Source organism: Scleropages formosus, chromosome 12 (assembly GCF_900964775.1).
Source record: "Scleropages formosus chromosome 12, fSclFor1.1, whole genome shotgun sequence".
Lineage (NCBI taxonomy): Eukaryota > Metazoa > Chordata > Actinopteri > Osteoglossiformes > Osteoglossidae > Scleropages > Scleropages formosus.
In genome coordinates this window covers 4,215,650-4,233,851 of record NC_041817.1, presented here as the reverse complement: position 1 = coordinate 4,233,851, position 18,202 = coordinate 4,215,650, and the positions used below count along the sequence as shown (strand labels likewise).

Genomic DNA, 18,202 nt, shown 5'->3' with positions numbered 1-18,202 from the left:
GCCCTGCATGTGCCTCCCTCCCTGAGGACTGAACACCTTGGGTCTTAGCTTCGAAGACCACAGATGAAGCTGCCAATGCAGCAGCAAATTTTAAGATTAAGTATCAGGGCTCCTTGTGTGCTGCCGTTGTGATGGGTCACAGTCCACTGGTTTGACCTGCCATGGAGTCTGAACCCCAGGCTCACTCTGCTGCAGATGAAGGGTATAAGGAAGTTTTACCAAATGACCTTTCTTAGGGTGTGTACATTGAGATATCACAAAAATGTATATCTAAGGAAGTGTCTCATACAGGCAGTCCCCGAATTACGAACGAGTTCCGTGTCCTCAGTCTGTCTTTAAGTCAGATTTTGACATAAGTCGGAACACTTAGGTTTGGTGGGTATCTTAATGTCAGTTTGTCAGATGTTTGACTTAGTATATCGTATACCTTTCTATGCATAAAAAACATTAAAGAAACACTTTGGATACACTAAAACATTTTTAATATAACAATACAGTAATAATAATACAATGTAATGATAATAAATGTAACTACAGTATTTATAATAGAAAGAAATAATAATAAATTTTACTACTATCATGATGAACAGAGGACACGGAGGTGCACCCAAGTGCAGGATCATGTCAGGGATGGACAAACGGTCGGTCGATCAGTGAACTGGACAGAGGCGAGGATCCAAAATCGTGGTCGAAGGACAAGGCGGGCAGTCGTTATCAAAGAGATGTGGAAAGGGACTGGGGAACGATTAGGGACAGGACTTGGAAGAACAAAATGAGGTAGGTTTGAGAACGCAGAGGGGACGGTTGTCTCGAGTGAGATTCCGCAACTGAGAAGAAGTGTCTTTTGTAGCTGAGTGCTCTTTCAGAGAGACACTTAATGGGAAAAGAAGGAAGTCTCTCCTATCTCAGGCTCACGCGCCCCGCCCACAAGCCAACAAACCGCTGTAGACCGCAATGTTTTGATGCGTTTAACAAAGTAGCGCCCGTTTCTTATTACGAACCATTGTATACAGTAACTTGGATTTTTAATATAATAGGCTTAATTATGAAGTTTTCACCTGATTGTTATTTAAGGGTGACCAAAAAAAAAACCCATCAACTTCCGGTCAGTAAAAGAGGTGGTTCGTAACTATGGGTTGTACGCAAGTCGGACGTTCGTAACTCGGGGACTGCCTGTATCTCAGTGGATTTGTTGTTAAACAGCATACTTTTGTTGAAATTAAACTAAAGGACTCCAGACACAATCAGCTTCAAAAGTATTCAGACCCTGGAGGAGCACTGTTATTTCACTGAATCAAATTCAATATACATAGGATAAGATGTTATATTCCATGTGTTTATATCAAAGATTGTACAAGAGGCCCAGTTCTACCAATCTCATCACCTTGCACATTAAGCCTCAGAGAAAACATCAGGCAATGCTGTCATACATTTCCACCACTCAGGACTAAACAGCTTAATCTCGTCCCCAACCACCACATTGACTCACAGGGTGCCAACATGGGTTGTACTGTCCTCTACACAGCCTTAGTGGTTTGACAGTCAGCTATACTCCCAGCCTTCACACGACTCTGAAGACAAGTGTTTCTTTTGCTCACAAGTTTCATGGTTTTAGGCAAGGGGTGAAACTAAAGACAAAGAAATGAACATACAATATATCAAAAAACCCATATCCAAATAAATATACAAACCATAAAGCATCATAATTGTCCTAATATAGGACGTAAATATGCATTACTTAAAACAATCCTTAAAGAGTCACTCTTGATTTATCAAACAGTATCAGAGAATTTCTATACAATATTTATGCAAGATAACACCATCAATAACAGTTAACATAACTACTCAAATTATAACATTTTATGACAAAATAGAGACTATAACATTAATAAAGTGAAACTGAATTAAAACATAGAGGCGATGCTGTTGCAGGGTTGAGGGTGGAAACGATTCAAAGAGATTTTTTGTTGGATTAGGCCTGCAACACCTCAGTGAAGTCTGGTGTCACAGACCCACCCTTCACCCACACATCACACCCTCCATCCATAACAGATGCACCAGTTGCGCAAACCGTTACCATAACTCAAACCATCCCGATCAACACCAACACCCCACCTCCATACGTACAACCAACAAGCTGCCCCCCCACTGCAAGCCTACCTTACCAAAATATTGCAAACTACCATCCAACTTGCTATCCAAACTAACCTGTTCTCTTCTTATCAATAACCACTGACTAGCCTCCTCAGCAGCCTTACACAGCTTTAATGTCAACCTTAGTGAGTGATCTCGAATACCAAATTCCACCAGGAGCGATGTAGCTGATTTAGCCACAGTCCCCCTAATGCTGTCCTCCACTGGTCACACATGTGCTGATCTCCCATGGTCTCTTGCCTCTGCCCCCAGATCTGCATGCTGTAACATTTTCCATTGAAATGGCACTCCTATGGTGTTGTCAGACGGCACTGTGAACTCAAAGTACACCATCTGTTTGCTCTCAGAGTATTACACCATGCTGTAGTAGAGTAGTAACCACAATAGTGTATGCCACCTGGAGCTGTTTGCCCACATCATCCACAACTTATCCACTCTTGCACTGAGTTACTTCGTCCCTCCCATACAATCATTCTCTATTATTTATACTACCAACAAACAGGCAACTAATTCATTACAACATGTTTGCTCTTAAAGACCCTGATTATGGCACCATGTACAGCACCCCTGGTATGAGAACTGGTCAAGTGTCTGAATATTTTTGCAAGGTACTGCAGAAGATCACTTGATCATTTATGTTTATATTTATAATATGTTATAATACACACACACACACACACACACACACACACACATTTTCAGAACCGCTCGTCCCATACGGGGTCGCGGGGAACCGGAGCCTTTTCTGTGTCTTTGTGACTTTGGGTGACTTTCCAGCAATGTTTAGTATAAACGTGATATTTGACCACACAGCTATTTTCACTCGGTTTATTTTGTCCTTTTCATCATCAGCATCATTGTGCGTGGCGCTAATATCCTGAATCACAAAGGCAAATAATAAACTCTTGACACATGTGCATAAATCATGCTGTGTGTTCTTTCGTATGTGAAACGTGCTTGCTAGAGGTGCGCTAATTGATTTTGCTTGCAGGCCTAGTTATTTGGATTGATTACAGGCAGCTCCGAGCATTCAGAAGTAAAAGTGTTTGGCTAATTGGAGCGGGGGTGGGTAGTGGTTGTCCTGCTTCTTTATAGATGCTGGCTACACGCACACACACACACACGCTTGCCCAACTGGCCCATGGTAGACCTATTTTTCAAGGGCCAGCCCCTGGCCGGATGGGTGTAGTGGGGAGCCCTGAAAGACTGGCAGGGATTTTAAGGCCGGACTTCAGGATGATTAATAGCCTGGGCTGCCTTTCCCCGGTGCTTGAATGTGCTAGGCTTGCCCTAACTGCTGTCATCCCCATGTGGAAAGATAGATGACCTGCCCAGCTCCCACACCCACAAGCACCTAATGGCAGATGGCCTCCCACTCTTTGCACCCAGGTTCGTATATTATGTTGTTTTCTGAACAGGCAGTGCAGGTACACCCTCACAAATTCCTCAGAAAATGAGTTCTGTTGCAGGGATGGCTCTTTTTAATGTAGCTCCTCATTGACAGCGGTTCATAATGACAGATGCTTCGGCACGATCGCTCTAGTTGTTGGATCATAGACACAAACAAACAGTGCAGTAACATAGAGAATCAGCACATCTGATTGTGACATGTTACCTTATGCAATATCTGAACAGTAAGTGAGCAAGCAGAGAAGAATTCTCCTGTCACTTGTCTGTTATCATGCAAGAATCTGTGTTCTGTGGGCATCTGTGCTTATTAGAAAATTACATTTTCACAGCGACCCATGACGGAGAATCAATCGGCCTGGTAAAACCAAAAACTAATGGGTGAGACAAAAGACAAAAACATCTTGTTGCTGAGAGGTCCACACCCTATCAGCTTCCCCCTGATTGAACCCTATTACCTTCCCAGATGTTAGGTACGCCCCCGATTCTGTGGACGCTTGTAAGATGCCAGCTGTGTCTCCTGTGATCATTGTGTGGGACACGCTCTCTCAGCTCCTGACTATGTTTCCCAGATCTAGAAACCTACCGGGCATGAAATTGGAGGAAACTGGTAAACATGACCTGTGCAAATCCTTATCATTGCCTCATATTGTGCATTTTTTAATAGCAACAGATGGCGTGTGCAGATTTCATCACTGATTTAGCTCAAGCCCATATTTTCCTTTTTTCCATTATTTCCTTTATACTGTGACACTTTTTTTCTTCTGTTTATTGGATAGAGGATGAATTTGTGTTCACTGAGGGAGGCATGCCTGACTCCTCTTCCATGACTTTGTCACGTTTCTGTTCAACTTTTCATCAGTGCTCCTTTTGGAGGGGGCAACGATGCCGTTATCTTGACACTCATTCTTGCATGTTCATTGTGTATACATTCACATGGTTCACTCACACAAGTGTATTTTCCCATGGGGGTCATCGGGACAGATCTCTGTAGTAGATCGAGGACTGTATCTATTTACTTATTTTCCCTATTGTTTTTTGTTATGCTTCTTACTTTATTGTGTGTTGTTTGTTGTAAATACCTGTTATATGTAATCTTTTGTCACTTGGTTTATCTGTAACATTGTGAATACACTCTGAGTCTTTCTGCGGAGCAGAACAAGGTAACAATATAATGCATTCTATTGTATTTGTGTCCTTTCCACAGCTCACCCTTCAGAGCACCAAGTCCAGAGTGGCTTTCTTTGAGGAGCTTTAGAGGCAGGAAGGCAGCCCTACAAACGAGTGCCCTGCTCTACATTGAACCCTCTGAAAGGAGAAGAACACTATTCCAAACCTCATCGAGTCAAAAAAGCAGGCACACCAAGCAATTTGTACAGCCCCTTTTGGAAGATGTAACACTAGTCACAGACCTCTGTTTGTTTGGGAAATGTCATATATGCAGCTCAAAGAGAGAAACATGCAGACTGTACAGCTCTATCATTCAAGGTCAAGTACTGTGATTCAACCGAGCCAATCGTAATGCTCTCGATTCAGAACTAACATGAAGGAAATCACCATATATCTGATTCTTTGATTTATATTTTCGGTGAGTAATTAATGCGGTTTCATATAGATTTATATTGCTGGAGACATGACGGTTTACAGGTCTTTGAATTTTTTAAGATGATGTTTGCATTGAGTGACTGACGTGAAGTGGAAATCATTGAGAGGACATACTGGTGATGCATTAAACATGCCGTGTTTTCCATGTCTGCTGCCTGTTATTGTTATGTGAATGAATAAGTGAATGAATGAGAACTTTATTTATCCAAAAGGAAATTACCATAAAGGAAATTTTGTTGTTGGATGTTATTGGAAAGGGACTAGTGGAAAATAGTTTTTCTTTTTTAAAATTCAGATTGCAAGATAAGGTGTAACCTGATCTGTATTAGCTTAGTCCCTCAACTTAATATGTTGAATATTTTATAAGCACCGTATATTGTGTGCATGTTGATGAATGTGGATATGATAGTATATGATTTTCTAATAGTGCAGTTAAAGAGCACTTGGAACTGAGTTTTCACTGCCCTCTGCAATGTCACTGAGATACGTAGATTCCTAGAGGCAAATGGCACCAGGAAGTGCAATGAACTCTCTCTGTATGCGGCAAATGACTAGCCTGCAGCTCTCTTCCACCTCTCTCACCTTCCTCAGCCGACAGTGACTTGCGTTTGTATAAAGTGAATAATCAAAGGGCCATTTCGTGTTCCCTTACAATAACCAGATGAATAGCAGTGATGGAGACTGGCACTTGGTATCCCTTGGTGATGCAGGGTCTTATTGTAGACAACCTCTAGTGGTGCTGGGTTAATGCCATTCCTCCAGGTCTTTTACATGGAAAGAAGGACACAAGCATTTCCTTAGGAGCTGGAAATGAGTTGACTGCAATATCAGGTTTGCTGTGTCAGAAATATCCATCCATTTTCAGTGCAGTGCAAGGCCTGCTGGTTAATGGCTCATCCATAAACAACTCAGTCTCTAACAATGCAGGAGCAGTTTTGTGGAGAAGACAAAGTGAAATGGGATTAGCAACAGCCTATTGGGAACAGAGTTTTACTCAAACAATGGTGGCAGGGGGTAGAACCTGCTTCTGCTCTGCAGGTGAACCTCCCCAAAGGTCCCACTGTGCGAACCAGGAGACCCACCATCTTTCCAGTTATACTTACAGAGCCCACATACATTTCCATTTAGGCTTATCCCTTTAGCAAACACTTTTCTCCATAGTAGCATACACCTCAGCGTACGTAAAGTGCATTGGGCAGCAGATGAAGGGCTACGGATACAGACATGTGACTGTCGAAGTACATTTATTTGTCGAATGTCACTGTTTTTTCCGTCACTCATTAAGTGAGTACAATTGATAGTCAATGAAAATACAAGTGGTCATAATGGTTGATGTGATGTAAGTTTATATTGTTGTTAAGAGACTAAGAGAGAAATGGGCCTGAAAGAGACTTTGGGGTTTTGAGACCCTTCTTAAGTGTTGAAAAGGATGCAGCCGTTCTGAAGGAGAAAGGGGGCTTATTTCATCACACTGCGGTACTGTGAAACACCTCATCACAATAAGAGTGTGTGAAATAAAAGTATGTTGTTTCAGTGCAATGAAATAATAGCAGCACTAGAGAGTATATTTCCAAGGACACTTTTTGGCTAGGCCAAGAATTGCAATCCATTAATAGACCCAGCTAATTCTTTCCATATCAATTTAAGGTACATACCTTGATCAAGAGTATTACATTATGAGATGGGGTTTGAACCTGGGTCCTTTAGCTGTAAGGCAACAGTTATAACCATTGTGCCACTTACTGTTCTTGATGTCACCACCATATCTGTATAGAGATGCTCCTTGACTAACGATGAGGTTACGTTCCAATAAACCCATCGTAAGTGGAAAAAGAATATAGTACTCCACCTACCGAACATCATAGCCTAGCCTACCTTGAACGCGCTCAGAACACTTACCCTAGCCTAGGGCTGGGCAAATTTAAGCAGGAGACATTCCTAATGTTTAGTAGACATGATGGGTTGCGAAAACACAAAGAAAACCCACTCTTTCAACACAGTATGGGACGTTAACACTTGCGGTTGTTTACACTTGTTTGATTGCTACAGGGACTGTGAGTGTGGTTGAGTGGATGCTGCGGCTCGCTGCCATTGCCCAGCATCGGGAGAGAGTATAGTGTAGAAATTCGAAGTATGGATTCTACCGAATGCGTATCGCTATCATACCATCGAAACTTCGAAAAATCGTTAAGTTGAACCATCACAAGTAGAGGAGCATCTGTCGTCCTTAAAAAAAATTACATTCTTTAGGCACCTTGCATCTTTTAGGCTATTTAAAGATGTACATTTTGCTGGAAGAAGACTGCATGAACTAAAACCTTAAAAAAGACCACAACTAATTCCCCTCTGTGTGCTTGAGTTCCCCTGTTGGCATGTTTGTGGTGGTGGTGATATCAGAGCCTCTCTGCAGGACCTCTGGGAGGGGATTAGGACCTATGTGGGGATTTATCCAAAAGCTGGGATGGCCTCCTGTGGCTCTTCCACAGTGCTTACCGCTATCCTCTCTGGGTTGAGTTGACCAAATGTCTGCGCTGGATTACCTATTTTGTTGTGAGGGTGCATGTGGCAGATTAGCAGGTTTCACTCACAGTTCCACGCCGCCTGTGATCTCGGCTCATGGCATGTGACAGAACGAATCCAGGTTACTGCCAATGAGCAACTTAGCCCCCAAGGGAGGTGGCTGCTGCAGAATGCTGATGTCGTAAACACGCGACACATGGAAACATTTCTGAGTTGCAGATGAGCGGCATTAGAAAAGTCACACCAGCTGCATCTGATCACAGGGGATACCTGTCCATTTTGCCATATTTTGAGACCTTCTCCATGTTTAGCACCGTGCATATTCTTCAAGTGACAGAGGAGGCATACACACACAAGCAGACATGTTGGCGCTCTCCCTTCCCATGGCAGCACACGTTCTGTCCCTTCTTCCCCTGGTAGCCCATGCCAGATTTCTCATTGTTTTTCTCTGTATTTCTAAGCATAGTCTCACCTCATTCTGCCATCCAAGAATCAGGTGGTTCTGGCTATTGAGCACACAGACCCAGTGTGGAGCCCCCTAACAATGTAAGAAGGGAGAGGAAGAGCAGCCCATGAATACTAATTGTGCAGGAGAGTCAGTCCTAGCTCTGCTCCTCTGCATCTCTCTCTCTCTGCCTGTAGACCCAGCATCATACAACAGCTGCAAACAGCTGGGCAGAACACATTACATTCCTTTTTCCTCAGCCTTACCTTGAAAGCACGTTCGAACTGGCAAAATTAAATAAAAAAAAAAAAATCTAACTCTGTCTCCCCAAACTCCTCCTACACCCTTATTGGCATATCAGTGTTTACCTGTATAAATATGGACCACGTCACCCAATTAGTAAAAGGCTGCCATGGTTTGATGTAATGAGAATGGGATAATGCATTATTCAATGGGATCCAGCCAATTTGGGTGTGTCACTGTGCTCAAATTACTCCTCATGAAAGTTGTGGCGCTCTCTCAGGTATGCTGTATTAATCTCCTGCTTGCCCTTCATTACACACTTTTTTGCAAATCATTCCCATGCCTGTCCCCTGCATCTTCCCTTCATATGTTTTGTCTTGTTTGTGGAAGGAGATTAGTTTCTCACAGCATTTCTCTCCTGGTAATCTTCCCGGCCTGAGGAGCATGTGATAAATTGGCTTGTCTCAAACTGCATCCGCGGCTATTCTCATGACACCGCAGGTGGGCATCTTAACCTGGGGTTTTAAATTGCAAATTTTCCAAACACTGTTTGGAAATTTATTAGGACATGAAGCAGGCAGTATTCTTTGTTTTTTCCCCACATATGGCCCATTTTATTTTCTTTACATGTATCACAGGAGCATGAGCAGAAAAAAATGTGATTTTGTGTGACACTGAAAATATGACTTTGCACAGGAATAATGGTGCATTCTTTGTCCTCAAAGTGAAAATCATCAAGCTCTCAAGTGACCAAGTGGAACCTGAAGAAAAACATGTGCACAGGGTTTCTCACTTTTGCCTCCAATGTGGCGGCGTGAGTTCCCACCGTCCCTCGGAACTGCTGAATCCCATCCAACATTTAAGAAGGGTCTCAAACCCATCTCTTTTAGAGCCACTTCTCTCCTGATTTCTTAACTGCTCCAGAAACTTGTACCACAGCATCTGATTCACTAGGAAAAGCAGTGATATTGGAGGAACTGAGTGTAAATCATCTGCCTGCACCTCTGATATTTTTATGAAATGCCTTTGTGCTTGCTTTGAGCTGCTTGAGACAGAAGAATTTGCTCAATGAGTAAATGTAAATGTACACAGAAGGGCCAAGATGAATGAAGATATTAAGTAAAGATGCTTGTACACAGCTTTCATCTTATTATTGACATGAGAAGGATGGCACAGTCTGTGATACAACGTAATGCTCGAGACACTACTCCCCCAGTTGGTGACTGTCCCTCTTATTGTTGTCTAACAGCTCATACATGTGCAGTTGTGTCATTACTGGTGGCCTTTCTCCTCTGCTCTTTTTCTGCCAAAATGTGAAATGGCATTCACACCTTCAAATGATTTCATCTACAGTAGGCTTTGTGTGTCAGACTCCTACTATGCACTGGCAGCCTTTGGACCCAAATTCCCCAGTAAAATTACCAAGCTGTATAAATAGGTAAATGATTATAGGGAGTTGTTTTGGAGAAAAGCATCAGCTAAATGAATAAATGTCATGGGGCCCTCTGCCAGTAACAGGGTAAGTGCAGCTGGATCCCAGAGACTGTCAGGACCTGAAAACCAACATGGGGCTTGCTGTATTTTTACACAGGTTCTTTTTGGCATGGTGCCTTTGTACAGGTGCCTGTGCTCCTGGAACATGTTCTGATTTTAATATGCAGACCATGAAATTGCATCTCCCACAGGTGCTGCAGTGCAGCAATTCCCTTTTCTCCAGTCAGTGCATGGTTCTTCAAACATCAGCTTTCCTTTGGCCTAAACTTATCTTCCAACAGTGCAGGATTCTACCTTTTCAGCACATTTTAGACTTTTTCATGAGAGCAGAACTCCCGCAGGTTGGGTATTCCATCATCTTCAGAAACCACCCATCATTGAGTCCATTTCTGAGGTCCAGTGACTCCGCCAGTATAGACTTGTTCTCTGTGGCCTGCTTCTGAGAATGAGACAGGTGCTGGAACACTCTCCAGGCTCTGCTGCTCATTTATTTTGAAAGCTTTACCTGGAGGTGGGAGGAGAAGGATGTGTGGTTCTCCAGCAATTCCATACCTGCAGGTGATCTGCTGCAGGACAACCTTACCCAGTGCTTTCAGAATTAGTTATTTGCTCCTTTTCTTCCAAGTAGCCCTCCACAAGACAGCTCACAAGTGTAGATTTAAATACATAGCACTGCTGATAACACCTGTTATGAATGTGGTATTTGAATGTATAGAATTTGTCACTAACCTGTGGAGGTGTGACTTAGTGATGGACTCATGCACAGGTTATTTACAGTGGTTTAGTGCAATAAGTGATACAAAGGACTTGAGACGGTGATGCCAGGGGATTAACGTAATAAGAAGGTGCTGCAAACTGGACTTGGCCCTGATGAAAACCTGGATCTGGACTAAAAGCAGGACGAGGGCTGTTCTTGGACCGGGAGCAGGATGATGACTTGAATTTAGACTGGGAGTAGGACGAGGGCTTGGACTTGGACAGGGACCAAAATGAAAGCAGGAGCAAGAGACTTTTTGAGCTGTGTCCTTACACCATTACTTTTCCACAATAGTGATGTGGCATAGATGTGTGTACACATGGTCTGTTTCAGGTGGAGATGAAGACCTATTGTGTCCAGCTTACGAATACCATGACATAAGTTACAATGTGCAAACTATAGCCTTTTCCGCTTCTTCATGTTTTAAGCACATTTACAAAACTTTCCTCTTGTTCTGCAATTATTTTTTGGATCAGGGTGTTAATGCTGGGCATTTTAACACATTTTTGACTGACTAAAAATGGAAGTGACCTGTAATTAGCCCTAAAATTGACTTTCAAAATGTAATTATATTTCAAGTAATACTATGATGTCTCCATTTTCCTCTTGTGCCGGAAATGTGAATGTTTGTTTCAGAGAGTAGAAGTGGTATTTGTATAGCAAGGACACGGTACAGCCCTGAAATGAAAGAATTGCACAATGTTCTTTAACAGCGCTTTCCACATAGTTTGGCTTCTTGTCCTTGAACAAGTTTTTCTTTTGCTTGATCACCCATTTATCTCTGCTAATGAAGGAAACTCAAGATGATTGAAGATTTTCGGAGCACTGTTCTTCTTTAATTGTGCAATTGGTGCTCAGCACCCAATGAGACCTTTCCAACACATTGCAGAGCAAATGGTTTGTTCAAAATGTGCATGTAGCACGCTGAGGCTGCCCGGGGAGGGGGCGGAGACGGGATTAAAGCAGCCACAGCTGGGGCTGATTTCATCCCCTATTTCTTCCCCGGTGCCTGGCAGTAGGGAGAAGAGACCAAGGAGGAGAACCAGACTGATCCCTGACACAAAGCCCTTGTCCCGGTCAACCCTACTCTCCCAGCCTGCCTGAGAAACCCTTCCCTACCTGTTCCCTGCTCCCTCTTTTCCATCTCCGTCCTTCTCTGCTGTCTAGCAAATAAAAGCCCACAGCTACGGGTGACTGCATCTCCTGTCTCCTGCCTCGTCTCTTACAGTGCACAAACAAAGTGGAAACGAGGCCAAAATGCTTGCTCTTGGCCACATCCGACTCTGTGACTGAATGTACATTCCCTTCAGCAGTGTGAATCTTTTAAGTGTTTCTCTCCTGTGGAGATGAATGAACCTGAGAAATCAATTATCTCAAATCAATCCCATCAGCTCCAGCTAAGCTGCTGCCGAGCTACCTCCTCCCGATGGTTTGTCATCCCATTTAAAGCACCTAAGCATTGCAAATGTCAGGCTGTGTCCCTAAACCCTATCCATTGGTAGTTTCCAAAATTTAGTTATGAAGAATCAAACTGCAACACCATTAACATTTTGTATGCTTATCTGCCTTACTAAGGTGTACAGCATTAAACTCTTTGGGTCACTACTAGGTGCCCACAGCTTGGATTTCTCTGGCTACCCAGTTAGAACTTGGTGGATTACCTGTATCCCTGGCCCAGTCTCTGCTGTTCCGCAGGTGCGGTATTATTGTGACAAATTGCAGAGTTCAAACCTGGGGTAGTGTAGCACATTAAGATAGATACATAGAGCAACATGAACACAGTTTTTAAGCCTAAATTTTTTCAGAAAAATATATTTATCTGTCTAGATTGGTCATGGTGTCAGTAAAGCCTTGCCTAAGAACAGAATGAAATATGAGCTGTTACCCTATAAAACTGAATGCAATAAAAGCCTGGAACAACATGGAAGAGATAATTCATATTTTAATGTAATAAACCTTTGATTTAAATGGGAATATGGCAAGTACATGTACTGTAACTCACCAAATGTAGTCACTGTTTAAGTGTATTCACAGTTTCACAGCGGTGGCGCAGCGGGCTTGGCTGGGTCTTGCTCTCTGGCAAGTCTGGGGTTCAAGTCCCGCTTAGGGTCCCTTGTGACGTACTGGCGTCCCATCCTGGGTGCGTCCCCTCCCCCGCCAGCCTTGCTCCCTGTATTGCCAGATTAAGCTCCAGCCTGCCATGACCCTGCTTGTGAGAAGCGGCTTTAGCCAACATGTGTGTGAGAGATTCAGTTTAAGCTGAAATGATCTAAAGGGTGGTGTCACCATAGACTGTGAAACCATAAAGATGTTTGTGCTTCTTTCTGTTGATATAGTCCTGACTTCATCAAGTCCATCAGCCAACCCAGAAACAAAATTAAATTGACCAAATTATGAAAAGATTAGAAGGAAAACACATGCTGAAACCAAACAGAGGAAATACTAACCATTAAAGGACTGCACTGAAGTGAATATACCTTACCAATAGCATCATAAATAGATGATTATGCATGTCCTGGTCAAAAAATTAAAATGACTATTGATTTTACTATAAAAGCTGAGAGAAGAGGAAAAAAAAAAAGCTTGGAAATGAAACATTAAAAAAGAGCCTGTCGGCACAGCAGCCACAGTTTTTCTACTCTTATGACTGTATTTTCAAAGAATGAATCAAAATGGCGCTCCCCATAGAACTGCCGCGTAGGGAGGCGGGACTTCCAGTTTTGCGTTCACCTCATTGGGTGATTTGTTCAGTGAATCAACTCAATAAGAAATCAAGAGGGAAAAAAACAATAAATTCCTCTCTATTTATCATGAAGTTATTTCCCTTTTTCTTTTCCATATCTAATTACATAAATCAACTTTTTAATTTATTTTAAATCTGCTACTCATATAATATATTGTGCAATATACAGGGTTACATCCTCCCCCGTTAAAGGTAAGCAAGTCTCTTTGCTTAATCCTGTCACGTCCCACGGGGTCACTGCCCCTCCTGGTCAGAGGCGGTGCCACTCAGTGCCACTAGATAACACTCACGTATCACCTCACAGTCTCATAGGACACGGAGGTATAAAAGGAGCCAGCGGAGCAGAACCACTTGCGGATTTTTAAACAAGGGGTTCTGTTGTGCTCTCTTGGCGAGTCGCAGTTTCTTGTTTCCTAGGTGTTCATGTTCCAGTCCCGAGTGCCCGTCCTGTCAGTTCCTGCCTCTTGTTCTCCAGTCCTGGTCCAGTGTTCCAGTTCGGTATTTCATCACGTCTCGGGGTTGCGGTCATACTCACAGAGTAGCGTTTACCGTAGTTCAAACACATTGTGTGTTTCCTGGTCTCGTGTTTCCGATTTCACTTCCACCGAGTGTCTTACAGTACGCACAGTGCACTTTTAACATCACCCTGCACGTGAGGTCGTTTTACGTTTCGTCCGTGTTCGGACGTAATATATAGCAACGCACGTCCGTGTCGGACTCCCGTCCGGACGCTGCATTAATCCTCTAACCTGAACCTATAGTTTGATTAGAGGGACACTGAAGCAGCTCTACATGTGAGTCTACAAGGGACATTGATTGCATAAACCACTGCATCAATCAAGGCTTGAAACAAGTTCTGAACAACTGAGGTAAGAGGATTACCCAGCTGTGGATAATGAAATTTCTTTGAGGGTCTTGAGGTTCTGACTGATCATTTTAGCATTGGCTCCATGTTAGACTCTACATCAAATTCCACATTTTCATCATTGTTTTTTTTTTTTTTCCCTGTTAGACTGGGTAGGTTTATTTGACTTTGTTGACACTTCAGGACTATCATCAGATGAGGAAGACTCCTGATGATTCCACTGGATCATGGCCTGAATGTGGCAAGTCACTTCTTACATTTGATCTGTCTTTATCACCTGAATTAGCCTTTTTGATGTCATAGGTAATTTGTGTGCCAGTCAGAATTCTACTGTAAAGACAAACTTCATCCTCAGAATCAGACTGGTCCTCAATTGGCAGGTCCTTTTGACTTTGACTGCATGTTCTAGGCTTGCGAACAGTAGGGGTAGGAACAGTTTCTTCCAATGAAGAAAGGAATCCACAAGGCAACAACGAATCTCTGCGCAACACTCGCGGTGGGGCATCTTTATCCTGAGGGCAGACCTTAGACTGGAAGGTCCCCAACTCTTTCCACTACGACATGAATGGTAGGTTCCCATCTGTCTGCAAGGTTGTTTTCCTCAGTGTCAAACATTCTTGACCAGAACTTTTGTCTCTGACTTCGAGTTGATTCTCTCACCCACTTATCAAACCTTTCCTTGTTCCGCCCTGCAGACTTTGAAGCATTTTGGGTTGCAATCCTATAACTTTCCTCAAGTTGAGCTTTTAGATTTTTCACATATTCAGAATGTGATTCATGAGCAGGTTCATTTGCGGACGGTCCGAAGGCTGTCTATTGGCAATCTGGGCTGTCTCCCGAACACAAGCTCATAAGGAGTGAATGGGGTGACTTTATTCTTTGTGCAATTATATGCATGCACTACAGGTTTTACAAAATCGTGACTTGTCCTCATTCTTCAGAGTACCCAACATATTAAGCGGGGTTCTATTGAACTGCTCTACAGGATTACCCCGAGGATGATAAAGGATTGTCCGTACTTTGTGGATTTTGGCTATTTCACAAAGCTCTTTAATGGTTTTTGATTCAAAGTCAGCACCTTGATCACTAAGCAGTCACTCTGGAAAGCCATAATGCACTATGAAACTCTCCCAAAGACACTTGGCACACTTTGTATGTTACTCCAATCTGGTTCAATGGAGAGAGTCTCTATACAGACTCTAGTGTTCTCGTCAAGGTGTAACAACCGCAGACTAAACTCCATTCAAGATAGAGATGAGTCGTTGTTGTATTTTTTGAGACTTTACTGATGATTCCTTCACCAAGACATGGAGTGAAAACTGTGACCAAAATAAAGAACAGTTTTCAAAAATAGTCTGTATCATTATATTACATAACAAAACATTATATACATGTGGCAAACATTAACATAACATACAGCTTACATGTTTGTTTGTAAAAACATTCTTAGAACATAAATTGTTCTATATTTTTATGAAATAATTCTTAATATCCTATCACTTACAACATTGATTTCTCAGTCCTTAGCTGTGGATACGATCAGATCCTTGTGCTGCTGGCCATGTGGCTTCCTTGCCTTTCCTGGTCTGACAAACAGGATGTGATGTGCTTGATTTTTGAATGAACTTTATCGACAAACAAAAACATTACAAAACTCTAAATGAACTAATGTCTTCTAGACATGACACTCCCTGCCTGACCTCAGTGAGGTCACTACTCATATTCATACTACAGGTCAACCTAAACCTCTGCAGGGAGAAGGAAAACAACTTCTATAATTGGTCTGCGAAATGTCTTCACAGTACCCTGCTCAACCGTTTTAACCTCGACTTGTCCAACATGACCATCGGTTCCAGGAAACGTGGCGCTTATTCTTGCCATAGGCTAACAACTGCGTTCGGCCTGCTTGTCTTTGAGCAGGACCACATCTCCAACTTGCAAGTCTTTGCGATGGGTGGTCCATTTTTGTCTGTGCTGTAAATAAGGCAGGTATTCTCTGCGCCATCGCGTCCAGAATTGGTTTGCCAGTGCTTGTACTTGTTTCCATTGTTTAGTGTACATACCCTTCTCCGAGAAGTCACCAAGTGGTGGTGGAGCACCTGACTTTTGGGTGAGAAGCATGGATGGAGAAAGAACCTGAGGGTTGTCCGGGTCTGTAGAAACCGGTACTAGTGGTCGCGCATTCATAATCGCAGCAACTTCCGCCATTAATGTAGAGAGAACTTCGTGGGTGAGGCGGGCATTTATCAACATAGTCCAAGATCCTTCTAGCAACGTCTATCATTCTCTCCCAACTGCCGCCCATATGCAAAGCATGAGGAGGATTAAACTCCCAAACACATCCTTTTTCACTGAAGTATCTTTGTATTTCTGTGTCCCGTTGGCTTTTATCCATTCCAAGCTCTTTGCTTGCGCCGATGAAGTTCATGCCACAGTTGGACCTCAACTGCTTTTCTGGTCCTCTGATGGCGAAAAAGCGCCTAAGTGCATTTATGCAACTTGATGCATCCATAGACTCTATCAGCTCTATGTGTACTGCTCTAGAACTTAAACAGCTGAACATGATTGCCCATCTTTTGCTCTCTGCATGTCCTCCACGGGTCCTCCTAGCAGTAACCATCCACGGACTGAAAACATCTAGTCCAACATAGGTGAACGGAGGGCATATTTGGAGACGCTCTGTAGGTAAGCCTGCAATGTGTTGTTCCTCAACTTTACCTCTAAGCTTCCTGCATGTCACACAGTTATGAATGACCGTGTTGATGAGCCTTTTGCCGCCCAAGATCCAGTACCCTGCTGCTTGTATGTCTCCCTCCGTAAAGTGGCGTCCCTGATGTTTCACTTGCCCATGGTGATGCTGTGTCAACAGTAGGGCTACATGGCTGTTCCTAGGCAAAATCACAGGATATCTTTCATTAGTTTCTAAGTTCGAATGTTGTAGCCGGCCTCCAATGCGAATCAAGCCATCTGTGATGATTGGGCTAAGCTTTTGGAGACAGCTATCCTTTGGAATGGGCTTTTTAGCATGCAGAGCCACAAGTTTCTTTTGGAAGGCAGATCTTTGTGCAGCTTAGAGGACAACATTCATAGCTTGGTCAAGTTCCTTGGGTGAATGTGGTTGCTTACACCAATGCCATCCTTTGCACTCACTAACTTTGCCCGATTGTTTGCAGGATTTGGTTATGTGAGTCAGGCATGCAATAGCTCTAAGGAGCGAATGAAGACTAGAGAAGTGCTGGAAGCGATCTGGATTGAGTATGTTCTCCATCAGGTGTGTACTGTTTTTTATTTCTGGCCTGATTTCAGTGTCCTTTTCTGGTTGTATTAGGTCAAATCTTTCACATGTGTGCTTGCTTTCTCCAGGGGTATTTCATAGGAATAGTGGTCCAAAGAACCAGGTTATTTGCGCTAGACAAGAGGCGGGCAGGAATCTTGAAATGTGATCCGCTGGATTTTCTTTAGAGGGAACATAGCACCATTGTTCTGGTTTGGAAGAGTGGCGTATAAGCTGAATCCTGTTGTGCACATAGACGTAGAACCTTTTAGTGGTATTATGGATGTATCCGAGTACTACCATGCTGTCACTGTAGAAATTACTCTCATCAAACTTTACATCTAGCTCCTCTTGGATGAGATCTGCCAACTCAACAGCTAAAACAGCCACACAGAGTTCTAGACGTGGGATGGTGGGTTCGGATTTGGGTACTAACCGTCCTTTAGCCATGACAAATCCGATCTTGGTGTGACCATCTTTTTGAACTGTCTTGAGATATGCAACGGCTCCAATCGCCTTTGTCGAGGCGTCTGAGAACACACTAAGCTCAATGTGCTCAGTGTTGCAAAGTGACATGTCCGTATAGGTTCGCGGTATGTGCATCTGCTTGAGATGGTGAAGCGATTCGCACCATGAATCCCACTTGTCACGTTTTTCTTCTGGGAGAGGAGTGTCCCAATCGGAGAGGTCAGCAG

General features: G+C 43.1%; 1 protein-coding gene and 1 long non-coding RNA gene across 4 annotated transcripts in view; both read left to right on the top strand.

Moving 5' to 3' along the window:
• The window catches only part of nf2a (NF2, moesin-ezrin-radixin like (MERLIN) tumor suppressor a), a 50,133-nt gene extending 44,837 nt beyond the window's left edge, over positions 1-5,296 (top strand). For all 3 annotated transcript variants that reach the window (XM_029256981.1, XM_018740543.2, XM_018740542.2), the window contains exon 17: positions 4,769-5,296. In XM_029256981.1, the coding sequence (XP_029112814.1) occupies positions 4,769-4,819 (51 nt within the window). In that variant the 3' untranslated portion in view covers positions 4,820-5,296. The remainder of the gene's footprint in view (positions 1-4,768) is intronic.
• An 8,541-nt stretch (positions 5,297-13,837) lies between these two features.
• Positions 13,838-14,469, top strand: LOC108927293 (uncharacterized). Its single transcript, XR_001965576.1, has 3 exons — positions 13,838-13,861; positions 14,130-14,237; positions 14,381-14,469. It is a non-coding gene; the product is annotated as an uncharacterized LOC108927293 (long non-coding RNA).
• Positions 14,470-18,202: the final 3,733 nt, after the last annotated feature.